Consider the following 27,611-nt stretch of genomic DNA (forward strand, 5'->3'; position numbering starts at 1 on the left):
AGCCAAATGGCTCTTTTCTGTTCTGTGAATACTATAGTCGTGCTCCCTTATACGGCGGAAATCTGGTATTTTCTACAGTAGCAGTCTGTGTGAAATGTACTGCAGACTCTGTTAGACTGAAAGACAATTGTGCTGGTGTGGCTCTTGACTATTTTTCTTTCTTCCTTCAGTTTCCATTTAGGGAAAACATCCACGTTATCCTAGCTATGATTTCACCCAGGCAATTAATGTTCCGGACAACAGCCAACAGTACCTTAAGCGTTCTGCTGGGACTACCTTGCCGCTCATATCTTGTATTTTTTTGCTGCAATAACATGCCCCAGGCTGGTGAGTCTGGGGCATTGAAAGACCTTTTTCTACGATCAGAGAATGGTGAACATGAACACACATGCTCATCGCTTCTTCTCTTCAGTGCTCTGGAGCTATGCTGGGTCACTTCGGTCCAAATGCATGTTTTAAAGAAATGGTGATCGATATTTTTTTTAAAAATTATTAGAAAGCTGTCTCGATGGCGGCAGGCAAACCTTTATCGGTTCAGGAGACCTCCATTTCCCCCCCTTTTAAAAATAAATTAATTAATTAAAATGCCTATGAACTATTAATCTCTCCTTTGACTGACCTATATGCTAATGCAATAGCTTCATCCCACAAATGTTGCCGTCATGTTCATCTGTTTTCACTAACTGAGGTTTATGTGAAGAGTTTACATATTTAGCATACTTGTGTGATCTCTGCCTATCCAAACTGTGTTTGCATACCTCAGGAAATGTGCCTAGTTTGTTAACTTGGTTGTCTGGTGTGTCTCTGGGGCTTTTTAATATACTGTGTTCTCCTGTATGAAGAAATTTTATTTTTCTTATAAATTTAGAGTACCCAATTCTTTTTTTTTCCAATTAAGGGGCAATTTAGTGTGGTCAATCAACCTAGCCTGCACATCTTTGGGTTGTGGGGGTGGGACCCATGCAGACATGGGGAGAACGCCACATGGACAGTGACCCGGACCCGGATCGAACCCGGATCATCGGCGCCGTGAGGCAGCAGTGCCACCCCCAGGAATTTTATATGATGCAGGTGGTTGGATATTCTAGCTAATGGGAATGTTTCCCTTTGGAAGCTGTTGGTGGTAATGAACAGTTGAAAATGCTGAATGTTTTTCTAAAGCTTAAAAGTTTGTTTTGCCTGCATGGCACAAATTTCTCCTCTGTCTCCCAACCCCCCCCGAAGGAAGGAAATTAGTGAAGTGACAATGTAGCTTACAAAGAAAAGATGAAACGAGAGCAGGTAAACAACAAAATGTTGTTAGAAATTTAGAGAATGAGAAAAGCCCCCTTTATCACCTTGATTTGAAGCTTTTAATCCACTCCTTTCTGTTTAAATTACTCATCCACTTTCCCAGTGATTCATTTTGATATTCACTGTGTGTCACAAAAGTATTTTGCCAAGAAAGCTCCCAGAGGTTGATCATACAGGGTTTTTATTATGTGTGCAGATCCCTACTGAATAGAAAATTAATCCAGCTGCTGCTTTGAGCAATAATGTGCCTATTTTCAGCAATCTGAGTGGGAGACGATGTTTACTATTTAATAGGGGGGAAAATGGATTGGGAGACTGCAGTGTAGAAACAACAACTCCAGTCAAAGAAGCCATAGACATGCCTCCCTCTCCCTATCCCAAGGCAGAGTCCGGAATGTGAAGCAGTAGGAAAAGATGATGGGCCAATTTCCTCTCCTGCACTGATTCACAGCCTTTTTTAACTGAGTGAAAATTCTCCGAAGCAGTGCGTGGCTTCTGCTTAGTAGCCTGATTTAAGTTTGTGAATGTTCATATTTAAATCTAGTTTAATTAGCTAATTCTGCTTTATGGATGAGCTTTTAATTACCGAAGAGGTCTCCCCTGTGCTGCTTGCTGTCATAAGTTGAGATTTCATAAATCTTGAGTATTAAAAGCTTGTGGCAGTTAATTGATGTTTGACAACAGCAACTTGTATGAATGTGATAAAACATCCCAAAGCACTACTCAGCAGCCTTGCAAAGCAAAGTCTGATAGGGGCCACATGGAAATATTAGGGCAGATAGGTCAGAGATCTATTTTGAAGGACATCTTAAAAGAGGAAAGAGAGTTTTGGGAAGGGAATTTGAGAGTTTAGAGCCCTGGCAGCTGAAGGTACAGTCACCAGTGGTGGAGCAGTAACTAAAGGGGATCAGGAAAGATACCACCTTTCAGAAGACAGCTCAGTCTGATTCCTCATTTACGTGATTCATTATATTGCCTCCCAGTCATTTTCCCCAAATTTTACTCATGCTCTCTGTTTGAGCAACACTCTCATCAAAACCATTTAAAAAGGCATTGAAGGAAGATAGTATATGCACACTTATTATTCTCTGCCATTTGAAGCATCCCATGCACTTCCATTTGGGCAGTATTAGTTGTGCACATTTTAAATCTGGTGTTATGGCGGTGGCACGATAGCACTGTGGCTCCACAGCACGGGGCCCCAGGTTCGATTCCCAGCTTGAGCCACTGTCTGTGTGGAGTCTGCACGTTCTCCCTGTGTCTGCATGGGATTCCTCCAGGTGCTCCGGTTTCCTCCCACAAGTCCCGAAAGATGTGCTTGTTAGTTGAATTGGACATTCTGAATTCTCCCTCTTTGTACCCGAACAGGCGCCGGAATGTGGCGACTAGGGGCTTTTCACAGTAACTTCATTGCAGTGTTAATGTAAGCCTACTTGTGACACTAATAAAGATTATTGTTATTATTATATACTCCAGTTTACATGTTCCTAATTGTGGTCCCTTGAACATATTGTAAATGCTGTACCTTTGCTAACAGGTCATTATCATGAAGCATCTCATATTTCTAAAGCAACATTCATTTAAACATCAGTTCATTTCCCTCAACCGAACAGACTCGTGGCTGCACCTGATTACTACAACAGCAAACATTTAGGCCTCTGCCATTAGATACATGACGGTGGTGCAGGATGACTTGTTATAAATGTCACCCTGCCCAATGAGAAAGTTCCAGACCCCTCTTTTAGAGCTCCCAGATCAACTGAGACCATCGCACAGAGAGTTAACATAAAATGGCAATTGGAAGGAAAACAAAAAGCCAAACAGCAAATCGGAAGAGAACTTCTAAGATTTGATGCTATAATTACAAGAATTGATGCTTCTAATTAAACTGCATAAGTTGAAGAGAGCTCCTGTAAGCATTTGGAATCATTGTATGCAGTTCATGTCATCCTGTAATCCAATTAGAGCATGCACAACTGTGAGCCAATATCTTGAACCTTATACAAAAATGTCAAGTGCCCCAGTATCTGTTGGTAGCCACTATTCAATGGAAAACTACAATACAGACAAAGCATTGAATTAGCTGGATTGATGAGTGAATTATTATTGACATCCATACGCATGGCCGAGGAAGATGAAAAATTAGTAAGATTACTGACTCGAGTGGCATCGGTCGAAAAATGAGAACATGCGTTCTACCATTGTGATGAGTGGGAAAACCTAGACAGAACAAGAAAAGGGATTTTCAAAAAAAGTAACGCAGGGCTTGCCCCATGCATTGCGGTGTGTCAATGAGCCTAGTCAATCTGAGCTGATCTCCAACAAGGCAGCAGCAGATGGTCTGAACCAGGAGGTGGAAAATCTATGGGTGCTGCTGCTCCTGATCATTATCCATTAACTCTTCTAGGAACCTGCATGCATGATTGTTTGGTCAGGATGCATTGTGGCTCTATCAATAGTTTGTTGTCAAAGCAATCCCATGAGTGAGAGATCCACCCTAAGATAAGCAGCAACCATTGAACAGTAACCCCGAAAAGGTGGAGCTGGAAAATTGCCAAAATAAATTTAGTATACTTTTGTGTGACTAAGATCTGATGATTACCATTTACTTGAGAGGCCTGTTAAAAGTTGCTTTTCTCGATTTTGGTAGTAGGATGTCTTTTTCCAATGGTTTAATAATCACTGATCCCCCATCTACATTATATCATCTTAATATGAAAGTGCTACATGAGTGTTTTAATACTACTTTTAAGAAAACAGACATTTACTTATAGGTAAATACTGCAGAGTCTGTCTATCCTTGGCAGGAACAAGGAGAAAGGATGGCCTAGACAGCGAGTACAGGGAAAGGAAAGCAAGAATATGCCTCCGGCCACTTTTCACTCACTTATTCCTGACTACTACTGCACATTGCCTATTTCCAAGACCCTTTGGAGTGTCTCTCTACAGACCCTATTTTGAGAGCTACTGTTCTATGAAACCAGGCCAATAAAGTTTCTGGTCTGTACACACAATATATCTTTTTTGGAATAATCTTGTCCACTTGAGCCTTGCAAATGTTAATTGGTGTTTAGTTTTCCCCCTTTACAATCCAGTATTTATGAGCAACCCTTGGTTCTAATGTAGTTGAGTATTTGTTAAAATCTCATCCATAGTTGGAGTCGCTGTTTAGGCATTAACCATCGTCTTCGTGGTGGAAAGATGCATTTTCCTATTTCCAACATTCTAATTCTGGGATATTAAAAATGCAAAAGAAAGTGTAAGCTTTATAATAGATTTATTGTACATCTGTTTATCATTCGACACGTTTGAACCTCAGAATCAGCATTTATTTGTATGTGTGTGAAATGTTTCTGCCTTGAGTCATACTTGTCAGACCTCGGGGCAGATCTGTTGAGATTCTTAGAGTCCTCTGCTTTAAATCACGCTACACAAACTTGGGTCTCCAGCTAACCAACATTTGGAGGAGAACATTAGAGATGGTGTTTGTAGGGTTGGAGTACAGTGTGGTTAGATTTAGAGCAATCAAGAGCACTCGGTATTTATCGTTTTGGCACGAGACCCTTCAGTTGGGAGGAGTGGAGGTAGTTCAGGAAGAGGGCTCTGGGTGCAGGTAGAGCCCATCCACCACCAGTTCAGACTACCAAGTCCCATTTCGTGTTCACATAGTAGATAATGATTTTAAAATATTTAATAGTGAGATGCACAGTGATGTAAATTATTAACCAAGAAAGAAAGATTTAACATTTTACAATTCGGCTCAGGCTACGGAGCTAGTTATTCTTTTGCAGGACTGACCAGGACTGAACTCCTGAACCCTATCTTCTCATTATTTTTTTTTTGATTTTGCCCACTATTTGTTGCAGGACGGAGCAAGTTTCTTCATTTAATTTTTTTAAAAAAATAAATTAATGTGCCGTTTTTAATTTTCAGTTCTCCAAGGCCAAACCCAAACCAACCACAGTCCTCTGAAGCGCTCAGTTTCCCTCACCCCACCGATCAATATGACAAACCAGTCTGTGGTCAGCGAGTGGATGTCTCCAGATGACCTGCGTACCAGGGCAGTCTACGCCCCATCAGACCATGCACCGCTCTCCCCGCAGAGCAGCATAGCCTCCTCTGGGAGTGGCGGCAGTGAGCAGACAGAGGAACAGGGGTCAAGTCGCAACACATTTCAGGAGGAGGGGAGTGGCATGAAAGGTAAGAGACAATGACCAGGTTATTGGCTCAGAAAATGTGATTGAACTACACAAGAGTTTAGGCTGAAAGTCTGCATAAAGATTAGGCGGTTAGGTGTAGATTTGAGGGATAGGTGGAACCCTTTCACTCAGATTTGTTGACGTGGTTATCAGGAAGGGCATTGCAGTGGAGAGTAAAATTAGGATTGTTACGAACCCGACAGCTAGTCCGACTGAATGTGATCGAGGTTTGTATTGAGGTTGGTCTTTTGTGTTGGGATCTGACAGTGCTATAATCAAGATAAAGGCAACTGTGATGAGGTGGATAGTTGGGTTAGGTCTGTGAAAGATCTTGTCAGTGTCACATTGAACATATTTCTATGAAAGGGGGTACTATTGCTTGAGCCATGTTCATTCTGCAACTGGTCCTTCTGCCTTGATCGCATACAGATCTTATTTTATCTAACCCACCCATCTGCAGGAAAAACATGTACATCATTTGATCAGTAACTCAGAAAACATCTTAGAATAGATTCCAGTAATTTGTTGATCTCTTTTCTCTTTTTATTTTTCCTGTGTATTGTTTGGTAGCAGGAGCCTTTCGAATGTTTTTTCCCAGAACGGTAAAATGGGGGCATCAGCAGGCGCTGATGAACGTTATCGAAGCCGGGAGCTCAGGCTGCTGTTCTGGACCGAATAGAATTCTTTATTGTTCAGAATTTTTCTTTCAAGTGAGCCTATAAGCAGAATGCTTTTGAAGATGGAAGTTATTTTGGAAGAGAGACTTGTATTTACATAGCATCTCAACACATTTCCAAAAAAACGTTTCTGTGCTCGCCTCCAATAAATTATTTAGAATTCCAATGATCGTTCTGCGGATAGACGTGACGGCCAATAAAACTCCGCAGGCAGCTGGGATAAGTGGCCTTTTTCATCTATCCTAGAAGGCATTGGTTGAGCGAAGAATGTTGCCGGGGAACTGGGAGAACTCTCTGTTCCTTAAATATTCCACTGGAACAAGCAGTTTTGGCCTTTGAGTAACTTGCCATCTAAAAGCTGAATCTATTGCATTTTAATACCCGGAAGGTGATGACTGGGTGTCGGTTACCCTCCGATATTCGTCTGAATGGTTACCTGGGCTCGTGCTCAAAAAGAGTGTTTATGGGCTGTTTGACCGAGAGAGTGAAAAACCACAGATCCAGAACTTATTTCCAGCGGTGGCCATTGAATAATTATCAGGGGCACCATGTGATTGTTGTCTCTAGTTTGTATTTAGAATTGTTTTAAGTTCACGGTATTTAGCAGTTGAATAATCGCGAGTGACATCCCGTATCTTTCATGGGGTGTTTTGTTTGCATCCTACGCAGAGCTTTTCACACTTGACAGACACTGTTGCATTGGTCGAGGGTGAGAGAAAAAGCTCTTCTATGTTTTGGGGGTATTTGGACGTCGGACAATTATCCCAACTGAGCAGCTTTTTCCACTCCCTCAAATGTGTTGACTTATACTGTGGTTGCTACCTCGGCTGAGTGCCTGTTCTCAAAGCAGATAGTGCTCAGGTGATGAGTAGGGTTATATTACAACAGGTGAGATCTGGGAGGGTGTGTCTAATTAAACAGGATGTGCATCAATAACACTATTTTCCGATATCTGACAGGAATACCTGAAATTTGAGTTGGACTTGTGTAATTCCATTTTAGTTCCTCTGTCTACATTTCTTCCTCTGCGGATGCATTTGCTATCTGATAACAGTAGACGCCTGAGGTGTTATAAGATAGTAACCCGTGTGTTACGATGACATTCATAAATTGCTGGAGCCTCACATGTTTGCTTTATGAAGCAATTTAAAACTGGAGTAGTTGCCTTGTAACATGACTCAGAAAATGGGTGCTTCTAATATGAACCACATCCTGTGATTTTTATCCACCCACTCTACTGCCTCAGACCTGCAGAATTGAATTGCCTTTCCAAGTAATATTTGTAATGATCTCTGTATGTGCATGTACATAAGGGGTTAATGTGTAATCAGTAGCACCAGATGATCACTAGAGGGCCAGAACAACAGGGGTATAAAAGAAACCACATTGGGTCTCTCGCGCTCTCTTTTGGATGTACTGTGACCAGGAGAGGAGTATCAGATTAGCTCAGATGGTTAGTTTAGTTACGCATAGTTACTGTAGTTAGATCTTAACCTTATAACTAGTATCAATGTTAAAATAAAGAACTCACGCAATTATTGTTATTGTTACTCAATAAACCTTTTGTTACTACTGGACGAGTTTAAGTCTTCTTCACGAGATTCAGACGACCTCATCAGTAACCAAGGTTTGAGTCACACATATTACACTCCGTAATATATCAAAACACAAAGAAGTGTAATAAAAGATGATATAGGAATGTAATAAAAAATATTATTACTAATATCAACATACAGTCACTTACATCTCTGATTCCTCAAGGTGTGTTAGGAATTCTCTGAAATGCAGACGGTATTTTGAGTGAAACTTATTTCTCAGCGTAGGATATGTCAGGATTTTAACCTCATCACTCCATGAGCAAAAGTGCTGAAGAGATAAACCCTGAACAAAACCAGACTTAATTTAATGTAATAATCTTTATTGTCACAAGTAGGCTTACATAAACACGACGATGAAGTTACTGTGAAAAGCCCCTAGTCGCCACATTCCGGCGCCTGTTCGGGTACACAGGTGAATTCAGAATGTCCAAATTACCTAACAGCACGTCTTTCAGGACTTGTGGGAGGAAACCCACACAGACACGGGGAGAGCGTGCAGACGCCACACAGATGGTGACCCAAGCCGGGAATCGAACCAGGGGCACTGGAGCTGTGAAGAAACAGTGCTACCCACTGTGCTACCGTGCTGCCCACATTATTCCTTGCTCAAACCTCCCAGTGTCATCAGGATGCTTATTTCATGGATTGGTGCCAATATATTTCAAGTAAGACTCTGAATTAAGCCAGTCTGCGGTGTGCTCTTAATTCATCATATCCAAATTACTTGCGTCACGGGGATAGATCTCCTTATAGTGCTATTCAGATCCAAATGCTTTCTTCAGACTTGAGCCTGGTTTGGAAGGATGTGTTCTCGAACTGTACTGATTTATTTTGATTTATTTCCCTCAGTTCAGAATGAGACAGCCTGAAGAATTCATGCACCCAACATTACACATTTCTGAAACGTACCAATGATACTGCCTCCGCTAGCAAATCATGGTGTTCCGAATAAAGAAGCTGGTTTTAAGAGTTTCTCAACCAATCGTGTTGCTCTATGTTGTTTGTTTCTCTCCCCTTCAGTTTTCGTTTGCACAGCATCCTTTCCCCAGCCTAAAATTGAATTGCTGTCAGGCTTCTGTCATTGCTTCTATCTGGTCAGAGTTGGGTGGTGTGAGAGAGTAGTCCGTGCGGCTTACTTGTATAGATTTTCTTATATGTGGAAATGCAATATCGTTTTGACTTTGATATATTTCAGTCATTTGGCTCTCAATCCAATAATCAGTTTTAAATGTTAAGTGTTGCAGCAACTACCATTTTGATGACATTAGTCAAAAATAGAAATCAGTGACCATATTTGGAAGGTGCATTTCAACACTGAAAAAGTGTGCAAATATGTAATGAATATGTTGATGTGTTAGTTAGGTAACTGCGAGATTGGAATACCAATGGGTTGGTGTGAAGGGTTTTAATTCCTCGTTAACTAGTCACTTTTATCCTCGTCTCAAATGGATAGGCATCTCCTACAATTGTTCTTTCTCTTCTCTTCCCCTTTATCATGCGGAAGGAGAAAAATCAAAAGGTTAGTTACGCCAGAACGCTTTTTCTTTTCTCCTCTTTGTAGATGATTGCAGACTGGCATCAAGTGACCTCTAGGCAGGTGTGCCTATATGGGTCTGAAATCAATGAATGCTATATATTGGAATTGTAGAAAACACTGGTGAGACCACAACTGGAGTATTGTGTGCAGTTCTGGTCACCACATTACAGGACAGACGTAATTGCGCTGGGGAGAGTGTAGAGGAGGTTTACAAGAATGTTGCCAGGGTGGGAAAACTGTCTACGAGGAGAGATGGGATAGGTTGGGGTTATTTTCCTTGGAACAAGGAAGGCTGAGGGGTGACTTAATTGAGGTGTGCAGAATTATATGGGGAAGAGATAGTGAACAGGATCAAATTGTTCCCCTTGGTGGGGAATTCTAGAACCAGGGAACATAGATTCAAGGTAAGTGGCAGAAGGCGTAGAGGGGACGTGAGGAAGAATGTTTTACGCAGAGGGTAGTGGGAGTCTGGAATTCGCTGCTCAGGTTGGTGGTGGAGGCAGAGACCTTAAATTCCTTTTTAAAAGTACCTGGATCTGCATCCAAGTTTTGTAAGATACAGGGCTATGGACTGGGTGCAGGAAGGTGCATCAAGGTGTCCAAGGCTGGCATGGACAAGATGGGCCGAATGGCCTCTTTGTGCTGTAACATTTCTATGATTCTGTTCTATGGTGATGGATGTTACACGGTTACAAGAAAGAGAAGAATGTCTGAATAATATTTTAGTTCAAACTTGTGGACTATGAGAGGAACAGGAGGAGGCTGTTCTTCGTAAAATTAATTGATCCCTGTTTCCTGACAGCTATTTAATAAAAATATGTATCAGTCTTGACCCCAGATTTTGATGGCCTTTTGGAAGAGGGAAATCCAGGTTTCCACTCCCTTTGTGAAGAAGAGCATGAAGATTTCAATCTTAAATACTCTAATCTTTAATTTTAAGATTGTGCCCCTTGTTCTAGATTCTTCCACCAGAAGAAATCATTTCTCTGTATCTACCTTGTCAAATCCCTTCATCACATTAACCACCTCAGTTAAATCCCCTCAAGCTTCTAAAATTGTGGGAAGGCAAGCCAAGTTTAGGCAAGCAGTCCTCTTCGGAATCATTCTGGTGTGTCTGCCCTGCACGCCTTCTACGAACATTTTTGATGTGTGGCACCCAAAAGCGAATGTGGCACGCCAGATGGGATCTAGCCAGGGCCCTTGCAGGAGAACTTCCTTTGCTTTTTGTATTTCAGCTTCCTCAATATAAAGGCACTCTATTGGTCACAAGTGCCTGAAGAGATTGAGAGTGAGTAAGTAGGTAAATCCATCCAAAATAGCCCGGTTCATTTGACGCTAATAACCTTTGATGTTGCCTGCAGCTTAATTCTCTTCAGTGCCTGTTTATACATCACCCCTGTGCTTGCTGACCTGTGTTGGCTCCCAGGGTGGGAATGCCTTGATTTAACAACAAAAAAATCCTCATTCTTGTTTTCAAGAATGCTTGACCCTTTCTGTCTCTAACCTCCTTCACGCCCTCTGAGATCACTTGTCCAATTTTGGCCTCTTCGATATCCCTGATTTTTTTTTTTACCGCTTCACCATTGTCAATCATGCTTTCGCCAATGAAGCCCAAGATTTAAAATTTTCCCTATGAACTTGTCCAGTCCCTAAATGCGTTACCTGTCCGAATATCTCTTTTTTTTTTTAAATCTAAGGGGTGGCACGGTAGCACAGTGGTTAGCACTGTTGCTTCACAGTGTCAGGGACCCGGGTTCGATTCCCGGCTTGGATCACTGCCCGTGCGGAGTCTGCACGGTCTTCCCGTGCCTGTGTGGGTTTCCTCTGGGTGCTCCCACAGTCCAAAGATGTGCGGGTCAGTTGGATTGGCCAAGCTAAATTACCCCGGAGTGTCCAAAGGTTAATAGGGGTTACGGGGACAGGGTGGAGATGTGCACTTAAGTAGGGTGCTCTTTCAAGGGCTGATGGAGACTCGATGGGCCGAATGGCCTCCTCCTGCTCTGTAAATTTGACGATTCTATGATCTGGCTCGGTGTCAAATTTTGTTCCATGATGCTCCTGTGAAGCGCCTTGAATGTTTTATTACACAAATTGTCATGCACTAGTGTTTGATGATCTGTGTACGTGCGCGCCCTTTCAAACCTCTGGCCAAATATTCAATTTTTGTCTTTCTTGGTTTCAAAATAGATTATCCCTCATTTCCTCACATTGCGCTGCACCTGCCACAATTTTACCAGCTCAATAAAACTTGCTGCTTCCTTCCACATGATTTGCTCTACCTTCTAACTTAATAAAGATTATCTATAATTATCATGTACTTTATATATTACAGTGTTTAGTGTTTAATCTTGGGTAGGAAGTGGTTGAAGTTAAGGAATATATTACGGTGTAATATCAGAATAGAGTGTTGCTGTTAAGAATCCGTTGTGTTAACATTCAGGCAGAAGCCAGGAAAAGGTTTGCTGGGTTCAGCTGTCGTGAGCAGCAATGATTTAAATTGAGAAAAGTTAAAATAAGTAAGTTTGGTTTCTTTAAAAAGTAGAGAATTTAACATTAGCCATCTTAAATTTGTGAGATTATGAAGGAGGTTCACTTTAGCTGATCCAGGAAATTTATTCCTTTTGAAGGTTTCTAATCCCAAGGAAAGTTGGTTTAAAAATGAGGGGGTGGGAATTTGAGGGAAACTTTTGTACTAAAGAAGCAGTCACGTTGTGGACTAAGTTACATGGAGGATATCAATGTGTTTGAAGAGATAGAGAGAAAAGGTGAGTAAGTAGGTAAATCCATCCTAAATCCATCCAAAATAGCCTGGTTCCTTTGGCGCTAATAGCCTTTTCCTGAGCATTTTGTATTCCTACTGAATCTCGTTCTTGATAAATCAGGAGATGCGTTTTCTCTCTGGCCTACCTTGTGTTTGTGATGGTTGGATTAAACTATTATTACAAGTTAATGAAGCCAAGGAACGTCAGGAGAAGTGATGGAACTGGTTTGAATTAAAACCCAGCTAGATCATGGGGCATAGCAAACGAGAAGAAGGCAAATCCAGGTATAGGTGTCTTGAGCAAACAAAGCAAAATACTGCAGATGCTGGCCACCTAAAATAGAAACCCAAAATGCTGCAAATACTTGGGTCTGGCAGCATCGGTGGAGAGAGACACATTTAACATTTCAGGCATACCGCTTCAGATTTATCATTCTGGTCATCAAACTGAAATGTTAACACAGTGAACTGTGCCTTAAATAGGCTTCCAAGTGGAGGCAAATGGATGCTGTGATGGTGACTATAGAACATAGAGTGCAGAAGGAGGCCATTCGGCCCATCGAGTCTGCACCGACCCACTTAAGCCCTCACTTCCACCCTATCCCCGTAACCCAATAACCCCTCCTAACCTTTTTGGGCACTAAGGGCAATTTATCATGGCCAATCCACCTAACCCGCACATCTTTGGACTGTGGGAGGAAACCGGAGCACCCGGAGGAAACCCACGCACACACTGGGAGAACGCGCAGACTCCGCACAGACAGTGACCCAGCGGGGAATCGAACCTGGGACCCTGGCGCTGTGAAGCCACCTTGCTAACCACTTGTGCCACCGTGTTGCCCATGACTATGAAAGATGAGTTAGGCTAAATTGCCTGCCCTCATCTCTACTTTTCGGTTCATCTTTCTGGGTTCTATTAGTTGTTCTGTGACTGCATTCCATGGTGAACTGGAAGGCACTGAATTAGAAGTAATTAACTAATTTCAGCTGTCGAGGCCTGACTTCATAACCCACACCTCTTGTTTTCTTTCTCTCTCTCATTTTCTTGTTTTGCTTCCCCACGCACTCCAGAGCATGTACTTTCTCTGGCCTGTCATTGAGTCAGTGGGAGGTGCCTTGGGTGACTAATTTTTCACAGGAGGGAGAGAGAAAATGGGGAAGAGTCTGACCTGTGTTGGGTGGCTACTCCAGTGGCACATTTAAGATTCAAACTTTTACTTTTTTTTTCCAGCTGGAAATACTCAATTTTTGGAACCGGGAGCAATTTATGGCTCCGTTTATAAAAATAAATAAATAAATAAATAAAAGATGCAAAACTTTTTCTGTGTGATGATGTCAATAAAAACTGGTTACGGAGGTGAACGGCGGTGTTATAGTGTGTAGCATTTGGATGGATGGTCACTGTGGCTGTTGATGGATAATGGTGAACTCCTTGCTGAATGTGACTACGCAATAGGTTGACAATCATGACCACTGCAAGTCTGTTGAACAGTATTGGCATTTGTAAGTCTGTTTTAAGACTATAATTGTCATATGCAATGTGTAACTAATTGAAATCTTTGTTCTAGAATGTCTGTCGCTTTTCTGTAACTAACTCAGTTTCTCTTTTCTTTGCAGATGTGCCCACGTGGTTAAAAAGTCTTCGGCTACACAAGTACGCATCGCTTTTCTCTCAGCTAACCTACGAAGAGATGATGACTCTGACCGAACATCAGCTGGAATCTCAGGTTTGTCTTTGGTCCGTGCGTCATAGCGATGTTGATAAATGGCAGGGTTGGAAATTCATAGTTGCGATGCGCAGGCGAGCAGAATGACATGGCTATTGCTGAAAGGATGTTTCTCCTTATGGGAGAGACCAGAACTAGGGGGGGATGCAGTTGTAAAATAAGGGGTCTTAAGATGGAGATGAGAAGAATTTTGTTTTCTGAGTGCCGTGAATCTATGGAGCTCTCTTCCCCAAAGCGGAGTGGAGGCTTGGGTCAGTGAATATCGTTAAGGCAGTGATAGATAGATTCTTGACTTAACAAGATTATCGGGGGCAGAATCATAGAATCTCTTACAGTGCAGAAAGACGCCATTCGGCCTATCGCGTCTGCACCAACGTTTGGAAAGAGTACCCCACCTAGGTCCACGCCCCAACCCCATCCCTTTCACCCAGTAATTCCAGCTAACCCTTTGGATACTAAGGGGCAATTTAGCATTGCCAATCCACCAAACCTGTGTATCTTTGGACTGTGGGAGTGTGGAGTTGAGGCTCTTAATGAATGGCATAACAGACCAGAGGGGCCGAATGGTGTACTCGTGCTCCTAATACGCATGTTTGTAAACTTCAAACGTTGGAGTCAAGGGGTTGCTCTTATGTTTTACAGTAACTTGGCAATTATCAAAATTGTGTTAAAAGTGCTCTATTTTTTGTCATATAAACCAGGGAAACATAGTGGGTGGGATTCTCTGACCCCCCGCCGGGTGGGAGAATCACCGGGGGTCGGCATGAATCTGGCCCCCGCCGTCCTCCCAATTCTCCCACCCCCCAATAACCGGCCTGCATGGGTCGCGCCGCCTGCCTCAGAGAATGGCAGGGTCTGGCGCGGCTCAATGGGCCCCGGGGCTGTCCGGATTCTCCGACTTGCAATGGGCCGAAGTCCCGCCCTTTCTATGCCGGTCCTGCCGGCGTAAATTGGAGTTGGTCCTTTACCGGCAGGACCTGGCAGCACAGGCGGGCTCCGGGGTTCTTGGGGGGTCATGGGGGAATCTGGCCCTGGGAGGTGCCCCCAAGGTGTCCTGGCCCGCTGTAGAGGCCCACCGATCCACGGGCGGGCGTGTGCCATGGGGGCGCTCTATTCCTTCCGCACCAGAGGCCGTGGTCATCCGCCATTCCGGTGCGGAAGTGAATCCCTCTGCGCATGCGCGGGGATGACGCCAGCCAATGCTGGCGCTCCCGCGCCGGCGGAGGCCCTTCGGCGCCAGTTTGCGTCGCGCCAAGCCCCTTCCCCGCCAGCCAGCGGGGGCGTCAACCACTCCGGGGCGGGCCTAGCCCCTGAAGGTGCAGAGGCTCCACACCTTTGGGGTGGCCCGACGCCGGAGTGATTCACGCCACTCCGTCCCAGCAGGGTACGGGAGAATCCCGCCCAGTAAGGCCCAGATTATTACAGTGGCCTACCAGTTATTTATTTTGTGTAGTTTTCATTATTGTCCTTTGTCGATACTGAAACTCATAAGTACCCTATAAGCCATGGGGTAGGGATAGATTTTCTACTGTAATTGTGTGCTCTCCAAGGTGAGATGCTGATCTTGGAACCTGGGACTCTTGGTGTCAACAGCAGATTTCTTTTGTAATTTTAAAAAATATGCATTTTTTCCAATTAAGGGGCAATTTCGCGTGGCCAATCCACCTACCCTGCACATCTTTGGGTTGTGGGGGTGAGACCCATGCAGACATGGGGGGGAATGTGCAGACTCCACATGGACAGTGACCCAGGGCTGGGATCGAATCTGGGACCTCGGTGTCGTGAGACAGCAGTGCTAACCACTGCGCCACCGTGCTGCCCCTTTCTTTTGCAAGCTTGAGAAAAGGTGGCTACCTGAGAGTGGATATTGGATTGCAATGTAAAGGAGAGTTTTGGATGGTCTATCACAATAACTTGCATTTATTTAGTTCCTTTTAATGTGGGTAAAGTTGTGAAAAGTACACCTAACTTGACCTTTGATGATGAGCGGTGGGGGTTTGGCTTTTGAAGGCAGAGAAAGAATTAGAGGGCGGGATTGTGGCAAAAAGGCTGGTGTGATTGAAGGTTTTGCCATTTGTAGTGAGGAGATGTGCAGCAATCAGAGTCCAGGTATTGGAAAGGTACAAGAGGAACCATAAGGATAGAGATAGGGTGAAGTGCGCCTGTAAAAATCTTTTTTTAAAGAAAGTATTTTTATTCAATAAATTTCAACAGTTTGACAATACAAAACAACCCCAAAAAACGTCTAGTCCATCCTTCACAAACCCCGCATCATCACAATTGGGGCCATATGCACTTGTGAGCGCCACTAACCTCCCCTCCAATGCACCCGTCACTATCACATTCTTGCCACCCTCATCAGCCACCACCTTCTCCATCTGCAACTTCATCCTCTTACCCACTCGGGGATTTTCACAGTAACTTCATTGCAGTGTTCATGTAAGCCTACTTGTGATACTGATAAAGATTATTATTATTAGTAGGGCTAGGGGGGTGGTGATAATGGCCACACTCCGGCACCTGTTTGGGTACACTGAGGGAGAATTCTGAATGTCCAAATTACCTAACCAGTACGTCTTTTGGGAGTTGTGGGAGGAAACCGGAGCACCCAGAGGAATCCCACACAGACACGGGGAGAACGTGCAGATCTGCACGGACAGTGACCCAAGCCGGGAATCGAACCCGGGTCCCTGGCGCTGTGAAGCAACTGTGCTACCTTCGAACCCCACTGAAAATAAATTCAGAACTGAGGATTTTAAATGCTTTAGACAGCAAGGAATTTGTGTTGACCAGGCTGGGTGGACAGCTGGAGAAAAATGACCTTGTGGGAGGCTGCAGGTAGGACTGATTAGACAAAAGCTATTAGAATTATCATGTCATCTAGCCTTGTGCCTTTTGAAGTTTGTGCGAAATGTGTCCGTGCAGATGTACTGTGCTCTTCTCACAGCTGAGAAATACAGTGGTGACTGTCAGTAATGTACAGCTCCATGCCGTGTTCTGCAGATGCTGGCTGTCCTCCAATAACCTCAGTTAGGTGGCATATTTCTGTGATCCCAGATACTGCCACTGGGAGGTGTTGTACATGAGCCCAATTCCGCCCTTGGCTGACTGCTACGCTGTTGGGCTTCTGAAAGAGGGCATGTTAAATGGGAATCAGGAGTAGGGCATCTTATTTCATTCTTTCTTCCTCGTCCTGTTTTCTTCACTGCCTTCTTCTCCTCCCACCCCCACCCAACTCATTAAATGTATTTTTAAAATTTTGTTATGCAGAATGTCACAAAGGGGGCAAGGCACAAAATAGCCCTGAGCATTCAGAAGTTACGCGAGCGACAGGGTGTGCTGAAATCCTTGGAAAAGGTGAGCTATGGGGTCTTTTTCTTTTGCTTGCGCGCCTTCTGAAGGTATCGAGCATAAATTCATACCTACGATCAGGCCTCTGACATTTCACCCAAATGGCCGGTTGTCGCACATGAACGCAGACTGTGAATGTTGGCGGCATACTCTGTCATGGATGGTGCTGTTCTTGAGCCTGTTCACGTGCACCTTTCTGCGAGAGTCACTGGATCGTGGTCCACAGCAGGCCCTGTAATCGTAAGCTTGGCTCCCTTCAGGCATTCCAGATTGACGCACTGTGGAGAAAACCAGGTTTGAATTTTAGAAATAAAACTTGAACAGTACTGCACAGTTCCTCCATCTGTTTAAAATTGGCTTATTTAGTCCTAATGCGCAAAACTTTCTAATATTCTGTAAGTACCCTGTTAGGAATCTCCTCTAACAGAAGAGTTTATTGCTTTGAAAATTGTTATCCGTGAAGTTGAATGTATTGCTATCCAACACTCTAGTGGACCCAGCTATGCAACATTAAATCAAATTCCACAAGTACACCAGTTATTAACAAGAAACGGGATATGGTAACATTTCTGAAACCTGGAAGTTTGTGGCAGAGAAAGATTTTTTTGATGTCCTAAATGTCCATGTCCATGTTCTGTAATGTACCATTTGCTGCTGATCCCTCATTTATTAGAATCTTCAAATTAAATGATAAATTTTACCACTTTTCCCTTTCCTACAAATACTGATTCTTGCTGACATGCAGTGCCACAGACTCGCAGCATTGTTTTGTAACCCCGGCTAAAATTCACACAAATCAGGAATCAAACCTGGAACCTTTTGGTCTGTAAAACATGGAGTCTTCATATATTGTGCCAAAGGAGGAATAGTTAATAGTCGTGTTTAAAGATGGATGAACGGGTTTTGTCTATATTAGCTCTTGGGTTCTGGACTTGAATTACTCTGTAACTTTGGAAAGTTTTGGCAAGTAATGGAAGTTTTAAAAAGACTTCAGGCCCTGTTGGTAGTGGTTGGGGTATAGGTAAATAGGTCAAAGTGGGGCATTGCTTTGCTATTCGGCAATGGGGACCTGGGTTTGAATCTAGCCTAGTCTGCTGATGGTGGAAGTCTACTCTTTGTACCTGCGTGACCTCACCTGTGAGGCTCCCGAGTGAAGTAATCCTCAGCCCTGCGTCTTGATGGACTCCAGGACCATAGCATAGAACTTTGAAATCTGCGTAAATTTAGCTCTAAGCTGTCCCCATCTCATTCGCAGAAGTCATGTGGATGGATTACATGAGAAAATGAACAATATGGTCATCGCACCGACTACTAACATGATGAGTGTGAAAATCATTCCAGTACATAATGCATGGAGCCTGGTGATTAAAGTAATCAGCAATTGCTATACTTCCAACAGGACATTCTTGAGGGAGGAAACTTGCGAAATGCCCTTCAGGAGCTGCAGCAGATTATTATAACCCCGATCAAAGCTTACACCCCGCCTCAAATGATCCCCAATGAGGGACACGACACTGACCCCAATGGTTCCTCCAATGCTATACCTGGACTGGGCACAGATAGTCGAACAACCAAAGCAGCTGCTGATAAGGAGTCTACGTCTGATGGCTTTCAGTCCCAGAGTGTCTCGACATGCGACGGAGAGTCGGCAGCAGCCCCTGTATCTGAGGGCGACATTCCTGGACAGTTCACCAGAGTCATGGGCAAAGGTTGGTTCATACCTTGTTAATCATGGCCAGGTGGGGTCGGGCAGGGCGGAGGAGGGAGGGGTGGAGTTAAAGGGTGCTTTTTGCTTTCGTGTTAACTCAGTTTCTGAAATTAACGGGACAAATGTAGAGACGGAAATTGAAAATACTTTGGTTCGTGCTTGGATTACAAACTGCAGCAGCCTTTTTTTTTTTGTTTGTTTCCGCAGTCTCCGTACGGTCTCTTAATTCTTGACACTGGCTCCCTCCTGGTACCTCATGCCCTTGTTGCCTAGACTGTATTGGAGAAAGTTGTTGGTTATGGAGATTGCTGAGCTTTGCTGGAGAGTGATCACAGCACAGGCTGTCTTTATCTTCAATTATCGACAAGTCTGCATTTGGACTATTCCACGCAGTTTTAATCATGCCGTCAAAAAAAATCCATTCCAGAGGGTTTGCAGGGAGCGAGGCCACGGTCTCTTGACACTTTGTGGGGGGGGGATAAAAATAGAACTTTTAGCCAATTGGTATATTTTTTTATGATAATTGGCTCCTTTTGAATGTTGGGTTTTGGAAACCTTTGTAGGCATTACAGTAAGTGCAGGCAGAGTGGCGCGCAGACCATGGAAACAATTACATGCATCTTAAGGGACAGTCTAAAAGATATTAAATGTACCTGCACCATTTCCTTTTTGTCATCAGTGTGTTGGAAACAAAACTCTTTGCTCCGATACCTACTCCAGCTCATTCTTTTACAGGAGCTCCAAACTGTAGCAGGTCTCAGTTCCCTTACTCTTCCGCTGCTTCTTGCAATACTTTTTTAAAAAATCATCAGCTAATCATTGCTTCCTAATGGATATCATTTTCTCTCCTGATGCATTTGGCTTAGCTCACTCAATAAAGGCCTTGTCCCTTCGTCTTGATGGCCGTCTGGCAGAGAGCAGGTTACGGGCAGATGACCTTGTACATTGCTACAGTGTGCCGTAGGCTCTGCGATGGTGGATATTTTGTAGGAGAGGGCGAGAGAATGGAAATGTTTTTTTGTTTGGTTGGCCGTAGAATTTATTCCAGAGAGGACATTAATCTGCTTCTGTTTCCTACAGTTTGCACCCAGCTGTTGGTGTCCAGGCCAGATGAAGAAAATATAAGCTCTTACTTGCAACTCCTAGAGAAGTGCCTCGCTCATGAGGTGGGTACTTGCATGTGATAGCGGGGAGTTCCATCCTGTGGTGCTGGTGTGGGGTGAGGAATGCCATGGGGACTGATTGCCATTCTGTGGTAATGTAGCCTTGAAAACTTAATCCCCTTCCAGCTGCTGAAGCTGTTTCCTGCTGGACTGAGCAATTCTTCTGAGAAGGGAAGAGGATCTCGGGTCTGGATGGCGTGCTCCTGTTCCCATGTTCCATTCTGAGCCCAAACCACACAACAGTGGAGAATCTGAAAAGTAAAAAATATTGTTGATCCCAAATGTAATTTTTATTTTTTCAATCCTGCCCCTTCTTGGGGTGTCAAAGAACTAGTTTTTATGTTGCATCTTTTAGAACGTACGAAAGTGATTTCAGTCGCGGGTGTGTTTCAATGCAGAAGGGCGGCCGTGTGGCCCATCATGTCAGCACCGACTCTCCAAATGAGCAACTCCCCTCATGCACCCCTAGCGTCTCCCTGTGACCCCGCACATTATTACTTTTCTGATAACACTCCTTTGCCTTTTGAATGAGCCTGCCGCCATCACAACCCGGGCATTTCCAGGCCCTAACCACTGGCTGCACGATAAATATTTCATGGCTGCGCAGTGGCTAGCACTGCGGCCTCATGCCACTGAGGACCCGGGTTTGATCCCGGCTCTGGGTCACTGCCCGTGTGGAGTTTGCACATTCTCCCCATGTCTGTGTGGGTCCCACCCCCACAGCCCAAAAAGATGTGCATGGTAGGTGGATTAACCACGCTAAATTGCCCCTTAATTGCGGGGAATAAAGAATTGGATACTCCGATTTTTTTTTTAAATGATAAATATTTCCCTTGTATCACTTTTTCTGCTTCTATTTTGAATCTGTACCCTCTCATTCTCGATCCTTCCACGAGTGGGAACAGTTTCTCCCTATCTACCCTGTTCAGACCTGTCATGATATTTAACATTTCTTATTAAATATCCTCTCATCCTTTTCTTTTAAGGAAAGCAGTTGCAACTTCACCAATCTATCTCCATAACTGAAGCACCTCATTCCGAGAGCCATTCTCATGAATCTTTTCTGTCCCCTCTTCACCATCCCAAAGTGCAGACCCAGAACTGGACTCAGTAGTGCAGCTGAGATCAAACTAGAGATGTATACATCTTCAGTGTACACTCCTTGCTCTTGTACCCTTGTGCCTCGATCAACAAAGCTCTCATAATTTCCAGCAAATAAATTATTTGTCCGTGGCAACCAGTTAGCAAAGGGCACCGTTCCACAAGCAACAATAAAATAAATAGCCAGATTATTTGTTTTTGGTTGAGGAAGACTTGTTGGTCAGCGAACCAGAAGAACTCTCCACTTTGGATAATGTCATCTAACCTTTTACATCCACTTGAAGCTGGTAGATGGGACTTAAACGCTTCGTGCAACGGCTCTGCCTCGATGCTTGAACCCGGAGTGTCAGCATGAAATAATGCATTGTAGTGGGGCTTAATGTCATAACCAGACTGAAAAGTGAGAATGCTGCCAGTGAGCTGAACTGGCAGATGCAGATATGAACGTTGCTGGAGTATAACCTCTAAATACCAAGAACTCTGCAGTGTGTCACCCAACCGGCGGCACAGTAGTAGAGTGGTTAGCACTGTGGCTTCACAGCGCCAGGTTCCCAAGTTCGATTCCCGGCTGGGTCACTGTGCGGAGTCTGCACCTTCGCCCCGTGTCTGCATGGGTTTCTTCCATGTGCTCCGGTTTCTTCCCACAAATCCCGAAACACGTGTTTGTTAGGTGAATTGGACATTCTGAATTCTTCCTCAGTGTACCCGAACAGGCGCCGGAATGTGGTAACTAGGGGCTTTTCGCAGTAACTTCACTGCAGTTTTAATGTAAGCCTACTTGTGACAATAATAAAGATTATTATTATTAACCGGCCATTCCTTATCAATCGAGTTAGACTGTGGATGGATCGCAGCCAACTCGAACCTGTTGTCGCCAGTGTCCACGTTTACACTTGCTCGTGAGTCCCAGGATAGTCATCAGGAGCACAAGCTGAGGCCTGCTCATCCGCCTCACACCAGGACTTTCTCTGAAAAATTCTGAATTTTGTCATTGTTGCTGTCTGACACACAAGGCTGGTTTAGCACGCAGGGCTAAATCGCTGGCTTTTAAAACAGACCCAGGCAAGTCAGCAGCACGGTTCAATTCCCATACCAACCTCCCCGAACAGGCGCCGGAATGTGGCGACTAGGGTTTTTTCACAGTAACTTCATTAAAGCCTACTCGTGACAAGCAATTTTCATTTCATTTCAAGTGTGATCAAACATCAAAACATAGCTTGAGCTGATTAAACTGATGTTATCTGGCAAGCTCTGAATTGTCAATTTAATGCAGTTTGCTCATAGCTGCCAGTTGTTATCTGGGAGTTACATCTTTTCATTTTGTTTTTAGAAAATAAATAGACTCCTCTTCCACACCGCCCCTAGAGGTGTTGCACTAGGGCATATGTTGCTTATAGACACCAGTGATTGCTGTGGTATGGTTCCCCATCCTGATGGAAAAAGTGTAATTCATCACAGCTCCTCCTTGCAATATTTACCGTGCAAATTGAATGTTGGTGCACAATATGTGACCGCCTTTAACTGGTTACTTTTCCTGATGTGTATATTTATAGCAGCACTGACCTACTCCAAATGTTGCTCCAGAATGCAAACAATACATATTCTGTTGTACAAGGAACAACAGAATGAAGCCGTCTGGAATGCTAAATGATTTTCACTTAAATCAGCAGCAGGTAAATTGCACAAACTCTGTCTCCTGGCTGTGGGTCACATTTGTCTGTAATTGATTTCAGGCATTTACTGAAACACAGAAGAAAAGACTATTCTCGTGGAAGCAGCAAGTGTTTAAGCTGCTGAGGTCTTTTCCAAGAAAGGCCTTGCTGGAGATGCCAGGTGTTCGCCAGAGAAGGTGAGTTATCTGCGACATGCGTGTGATCCGGTCAGCACGCAATCCTTTGTGCTGGAAATCTGTAATGAAGGCTTCACAGCATGGCCTGCAACACCGGGAACATAGTCAGTACTTTGGGAGGTCGCTTCTGATGAAACATTTATTTTTAAATTAGATTCTTGCCTACCTGCTTTGCATTTCATAGAATTTACAGTGCGGAAGGAGGCCATTCAGTCCATAGAGTCTGCACCAGCCCTTGGAACGAGCACCCCACTTAAGCCCACACCTCCACCCTATTCCCGTAATCCAATAATCCAGTAACCCCACCCTTTTTTAGACACGAAGGGCAATTTGGCACGGCCAATCCACCTAACCTTCGCATCTTTGGACTGTGGGAGGAAACCGGAGCATCCGGAGGAAACTCAGACACGGGGAGAACGTGCAAACTCCACACGGACAGTGACCCAAGCCAGGAATTGAACCTGGGACCCTGGAGCTGTGAAGCAACTGTGCTACCATGCTGCCCCTTGAGATTTCTAGAGATTTACGCCAACGCGTACTTAGTCTGACTTTCCCTCATGAACACACTCTTATGGCTCTCCACTCTGCAACCCCTTGGCTATTCCAGCTCTCCCACCTGTTCCCTTTTGAGGCTTTCCATTCCAGGATGAGAATAACGAATAGGGTAATAACAGAGAGGAGTAGGTGCAACGGGAAGCCGCGCTGAGGGTCAGCTCCAATGGGAGTCGAAAGGGACAGGCTAGCTAGGAAAGTCAGAGCTGAGTAATTATCGAGCTTCCAACATCTCCAAATGTACATTCAGAAAGTACAAAGAGCACCGGCAAACTTTGGACGGCATACATGTAGTGGGAGCGCAATGCGGAGAAGCTCCTGGCCCTCTAATGGCCGCTGGGGCGACAGTTGGGCCGGTTAAACGGAGGCAGTGCCGCTGAGGTGTGGCGCACCCACCCCTGTCAGCGAAGATGATGTGGGTGAAACCCATGACCGTGCATGTGCTACACAGTTGGTCTGCTTTCTTCACATTGGGCTTGCCCAGGCTGAGTGTAATGTGGAGGGGGTGGGGGGGTGGAATGCTGTGCTGATGGGGGAGAACACGCTCTGGATCAAGACCCCGGATTAGGGCGGTAGATAGGTTTCGGGGAAATTGCAGTGTGAATGGGATGTCATGTTTTTTATGGCATTTAATATTTTTGTCAGTCTGTTTAGGGGATGAGGCACTGTCATAGCTCCAGCACGTTGCAGAAAATGCTGTTGACACGTATCTGTGACTGAAATAATCAAGAGATAATCAGAGATAACACAATACAAAGTAGTTCTGGTAGACACCATTTGGGGATCTGTTTGGTTGTCTGATCTTATTGATGGCATAGCGATCTCTGGTTCTGTGATCTAGTTGGGAAGAATTTGCATGAGACATTGCAAAGTTTTTCAATATTGGCATAGTTCTGGGCAGCACGGTGGCGCAGTGGGTTAGCCCTGTTGCCTCACGGCGCCGAGGTCCCAGGTTTGATCCCGGCTCTGGGTCACTATTCGTCTGGAGTTTGCACATTCTCCCCGTGGATTGGCCGCTAGGTAGATTGGCCGCGCTAAATTGCTCCTTAATTGGAAAAAATGAATTGGGTACTCTAAACATTTTTTAAAAAAATATTGGCATAGTTCTGCACAAACCCCAAACCTGCCGCATTTAGCTGCTTTTGTTTTGGACTTGAATTCTGATCCTGGCCGAATGGTATATCTGAGGCAGTTGAACACCAGATGCCAGCTCTCGATGGAGGCAGCTTTTAAAACAGCTGTATAAAAGACCCCATATTTGAAGCAGTGACTGATGTACAGAGCAAGGAGATTAGTGGGTGGTGGACACTAGTGAAATCGTAACAGGTTTTTTGTCCCAGCAAGTTTTAAACTTTGCACCGGAAACGTGATAGTGAAACCTGGGGTGGCACAGTGGTTAGCACTGCTGCCTCACAGCGCCGGGGGACCTGGATTCGATTCCAGCCTTGGGTGACTGTGTGGATCTTGCACGTTCACCCCGTCCGTGTCTGCGTGGGTTTCCTCCGGGTGCTCCAGTTTTCTCCCACAGTCCAAAGAAATGTAGGTTAGATGGATTGGCTGTGATCAATGTGTGGGGGTGATGGGGATAGGGCGGGGGAGTGGACCTAGGTGCCATGCTCTTTCGGAGGGTCGGTGCAGACTCGATGGGCCGAATAGCCTCCTTCTGCATCGTCGGAATTCTATGAAACCTTCTGAGCAAAGGGGAGAAACGCAGCCGCTGTCTGTAGTCATTCACCTTTAGGGCTTATTGTGCACTGGACACTGCAAAATGCTGCTGTTAGACCCACAAACATATTGGTAATCAAAGGTTCAGTTTCAGCAAGCTGCATATTCACTGCTGGATCTGTGCCAACTGTTGGTCTTTAAACCTGTGCATCTCCGTCACACCTATATCATTCATTATCTGATGGTCGTCCAGGAGGATGAACACTAGAGTTTGTTACTATATATAGATTGTTGGAAACGAGTAACAAAGGATGTATTCAGTGGAGTGATTTTTATCAGAATCAGCAGAACTCCTGAGCTTCAATTACTGTATTAAACTCTCTGCCATCCTATTTATTATCACTAAAATGTACAGTGTAAGCCACTTGTAGCAGATTTATCTCTGCCAACTTGATTTATCTAGAATGCCTCCTGACTAGAATAAATCAGTCCATGGTACGAGGAAGTCGAAATCCATCAGTATGTCCTATCTCCTCAATTTCAGTATTGTATTCTGAGTGGCAATCAGGAGCGCAGTGGGAAAACTCTCCTATAAGTCATGGCATTTTCACGATCTCTACATAAATATGCTTTTTTTTGTTTGTTTAAAGCAAAGCAGTGCTGGAGAATGACTTTCTGACCCCGAGACCAATGCATCTATTGTTTGTGGGTCACAACAAACCAATGGAATCTGCACGTTCTCCCCGTGCCTGCGTGGGATTCCTCCGGGTGCTCCGGTTTCCTCCCACAAGTCCCGAAAGACGTGCTGTTCGGTGAATTGGACATTCTAAATTCTCCCTCTGTGTACCCGAACAGGCGCCGGAATGTGGCGACCAGGGGCTTTTCACAGTAACTTCATTGCAGTGTTAATGTAAGCCGACTTGTGACACTAATAAAGATTATTATAATGCACACTCTTATAGAATCATAGGATTTACAGTGCAGAAGGAGACCATTCGGCCCATCGAGTCTGCAGTGGCTCTTGGAAAGAGCACCCTACCCAGGCCCACATCTCCACCCTACCCCCATAACCTAGTAACCCCATCCAACATTCATGCAATTTTGGACACTTAAGGGCATTTAGCATAGCCAGTCCACCTCACCTGCACATCTTTGGACTGTGGGGGGAGCACCCGGAGGAAACCCATGCAGACACTGGGAGAACGTGCAGACTCCGCACAGACAGAGACCCAAGCCGGGAATCGAACCTGGGACCCTGGAGCCGTGAAGCAATTGTGCTAACCACTGTGCTACTGTGCTGCCCGTGGTTTTAATTCATTTGGTTCAGGTGGGCTCTATTTGTCCAAATTACTTGAATGACCATACACATCAACTCTGCAATAAGTAAGAGCGTACTGTGTAATACAGAAAATAGACTGCATTTATGCAGCGCCTTCTATAACCTCTGGATGACCCCACGTGCTTCACAGTCAAAGTGTAGTCGTTTTCATAATATAGAAGAATGACAAATTTGTGCACAGCTAAGGACAGGGGCTGTTTAGCTCAGGGCTAAATCGCTGGCTTTGAAAGCAGACCAAGGCAGGCCAGCAGCACGGTTCAATTCCCGTACCAGCCTCCCCGAACAGGCGCCGGAATGTGGCGACTCGGGGCTTTTCACAGTAACTTCATTGAAGCCTACTTGTGACAATAAGCAATTTCCATTTCCATTCCACCCTCAATATTGTGAAAGTGACTAAATGATGTATTAGTTAATAATAATCTTTATTATTGTCACAAGTAGGCTTACATTAACACTGCAATGAAGTTACTGTGAAAAGCCCCTGGTCGCCACATTCCGGCGCCTGTTCGGGTACACAGAGGGAGAATTCAGAATGTCCAATTCACCTAACAGCACGTCTTTTGGGAGTTGTGGGAGGAAACGGGAGCACCCGGAGTAAACCCATGCAGACACTGGGAGAACGTGCAGACTCCGCACAGGCAGTGACCCAGCGGGGAATCGAACCCGGGACCCTGGCGCTGTGAAGCAACAGTGCTAAGCACTGTGCTACTATGCCGCAATAATCTTTATTGGTATCACGAGTAGGCTTACATTAACACTGCAATGAAGTTACTGTGAAAAGCCCCTAGGAGCCACACTCTGGCGCCTGTTTGGGTACACTGAGGGAGAATTCAGAATGTCCAATTCAGCACGTCTTTTGGGACTTGTGGGAGGAAACCGGAACACCCGGAGGAAACCCATGCAGGCACTGGGAGAACGTGCAGACTCCGCACAGACAGTGGCCCAAGTCGGGAATCGTGAGTCCTTTAATAATATTGATCAAAGGAAGCTCACCTGCTTTTCATGTGAATAGTGCCATGGGATCATTTACATCCAGCTAAGAGGTTTGAGCTGGGTATCACTCATGGGCGTAAGTAAAATAGATGTGGAGC

At 44.6% G+C, this 27,611-nt stretch overlaps 1 protein-coding gene across 1 annotated transcript in view; it reads left to right on the forward strand.

Moving 5' to 3' along the window:
• The window catches only part of LOC140402267 (protein Smaug homolog 1-like), a 98,996-nt gene that overhangs the window by 58,807 nt on the left and 12,578 nt on the right, over positions 1–27,611 (forward strand). Inside the window, 6 exon segments of the mRNA XM_072489906.1 lie at positions 5,227–5,493; positions 13,683–13,792; positions 17,063–17,149; positions 18,543–18,852; positions 19,932–20,017; positions 22,849–22,964. Coding sequence (XP_072346007.1) covers positions 5,227–5,493; positions 13,683–13,792; positions 17,063–17,149; positions 18,543–18,852; positions 19,932–20,017; positions 22,849–22,964 — 976 coding nt within the window.

The sequence above is a fragment of the Scyliorhinus torazame genome, chromosome 25 (genome assembly GCF_047496885.1).
Source record: "Scyliorhinus torazame isolate Kashiwa2021f chromosome 25, sScyTor2.1, whole genome shotgun sequence".
Lineage (NCBI taxonomy): Eukaryota > Metazoa > Chordata > Chondrichthyes > Carcharhiniformes > Scyliorhinidae > Scyliorhinus > Scyliorhinus torazame.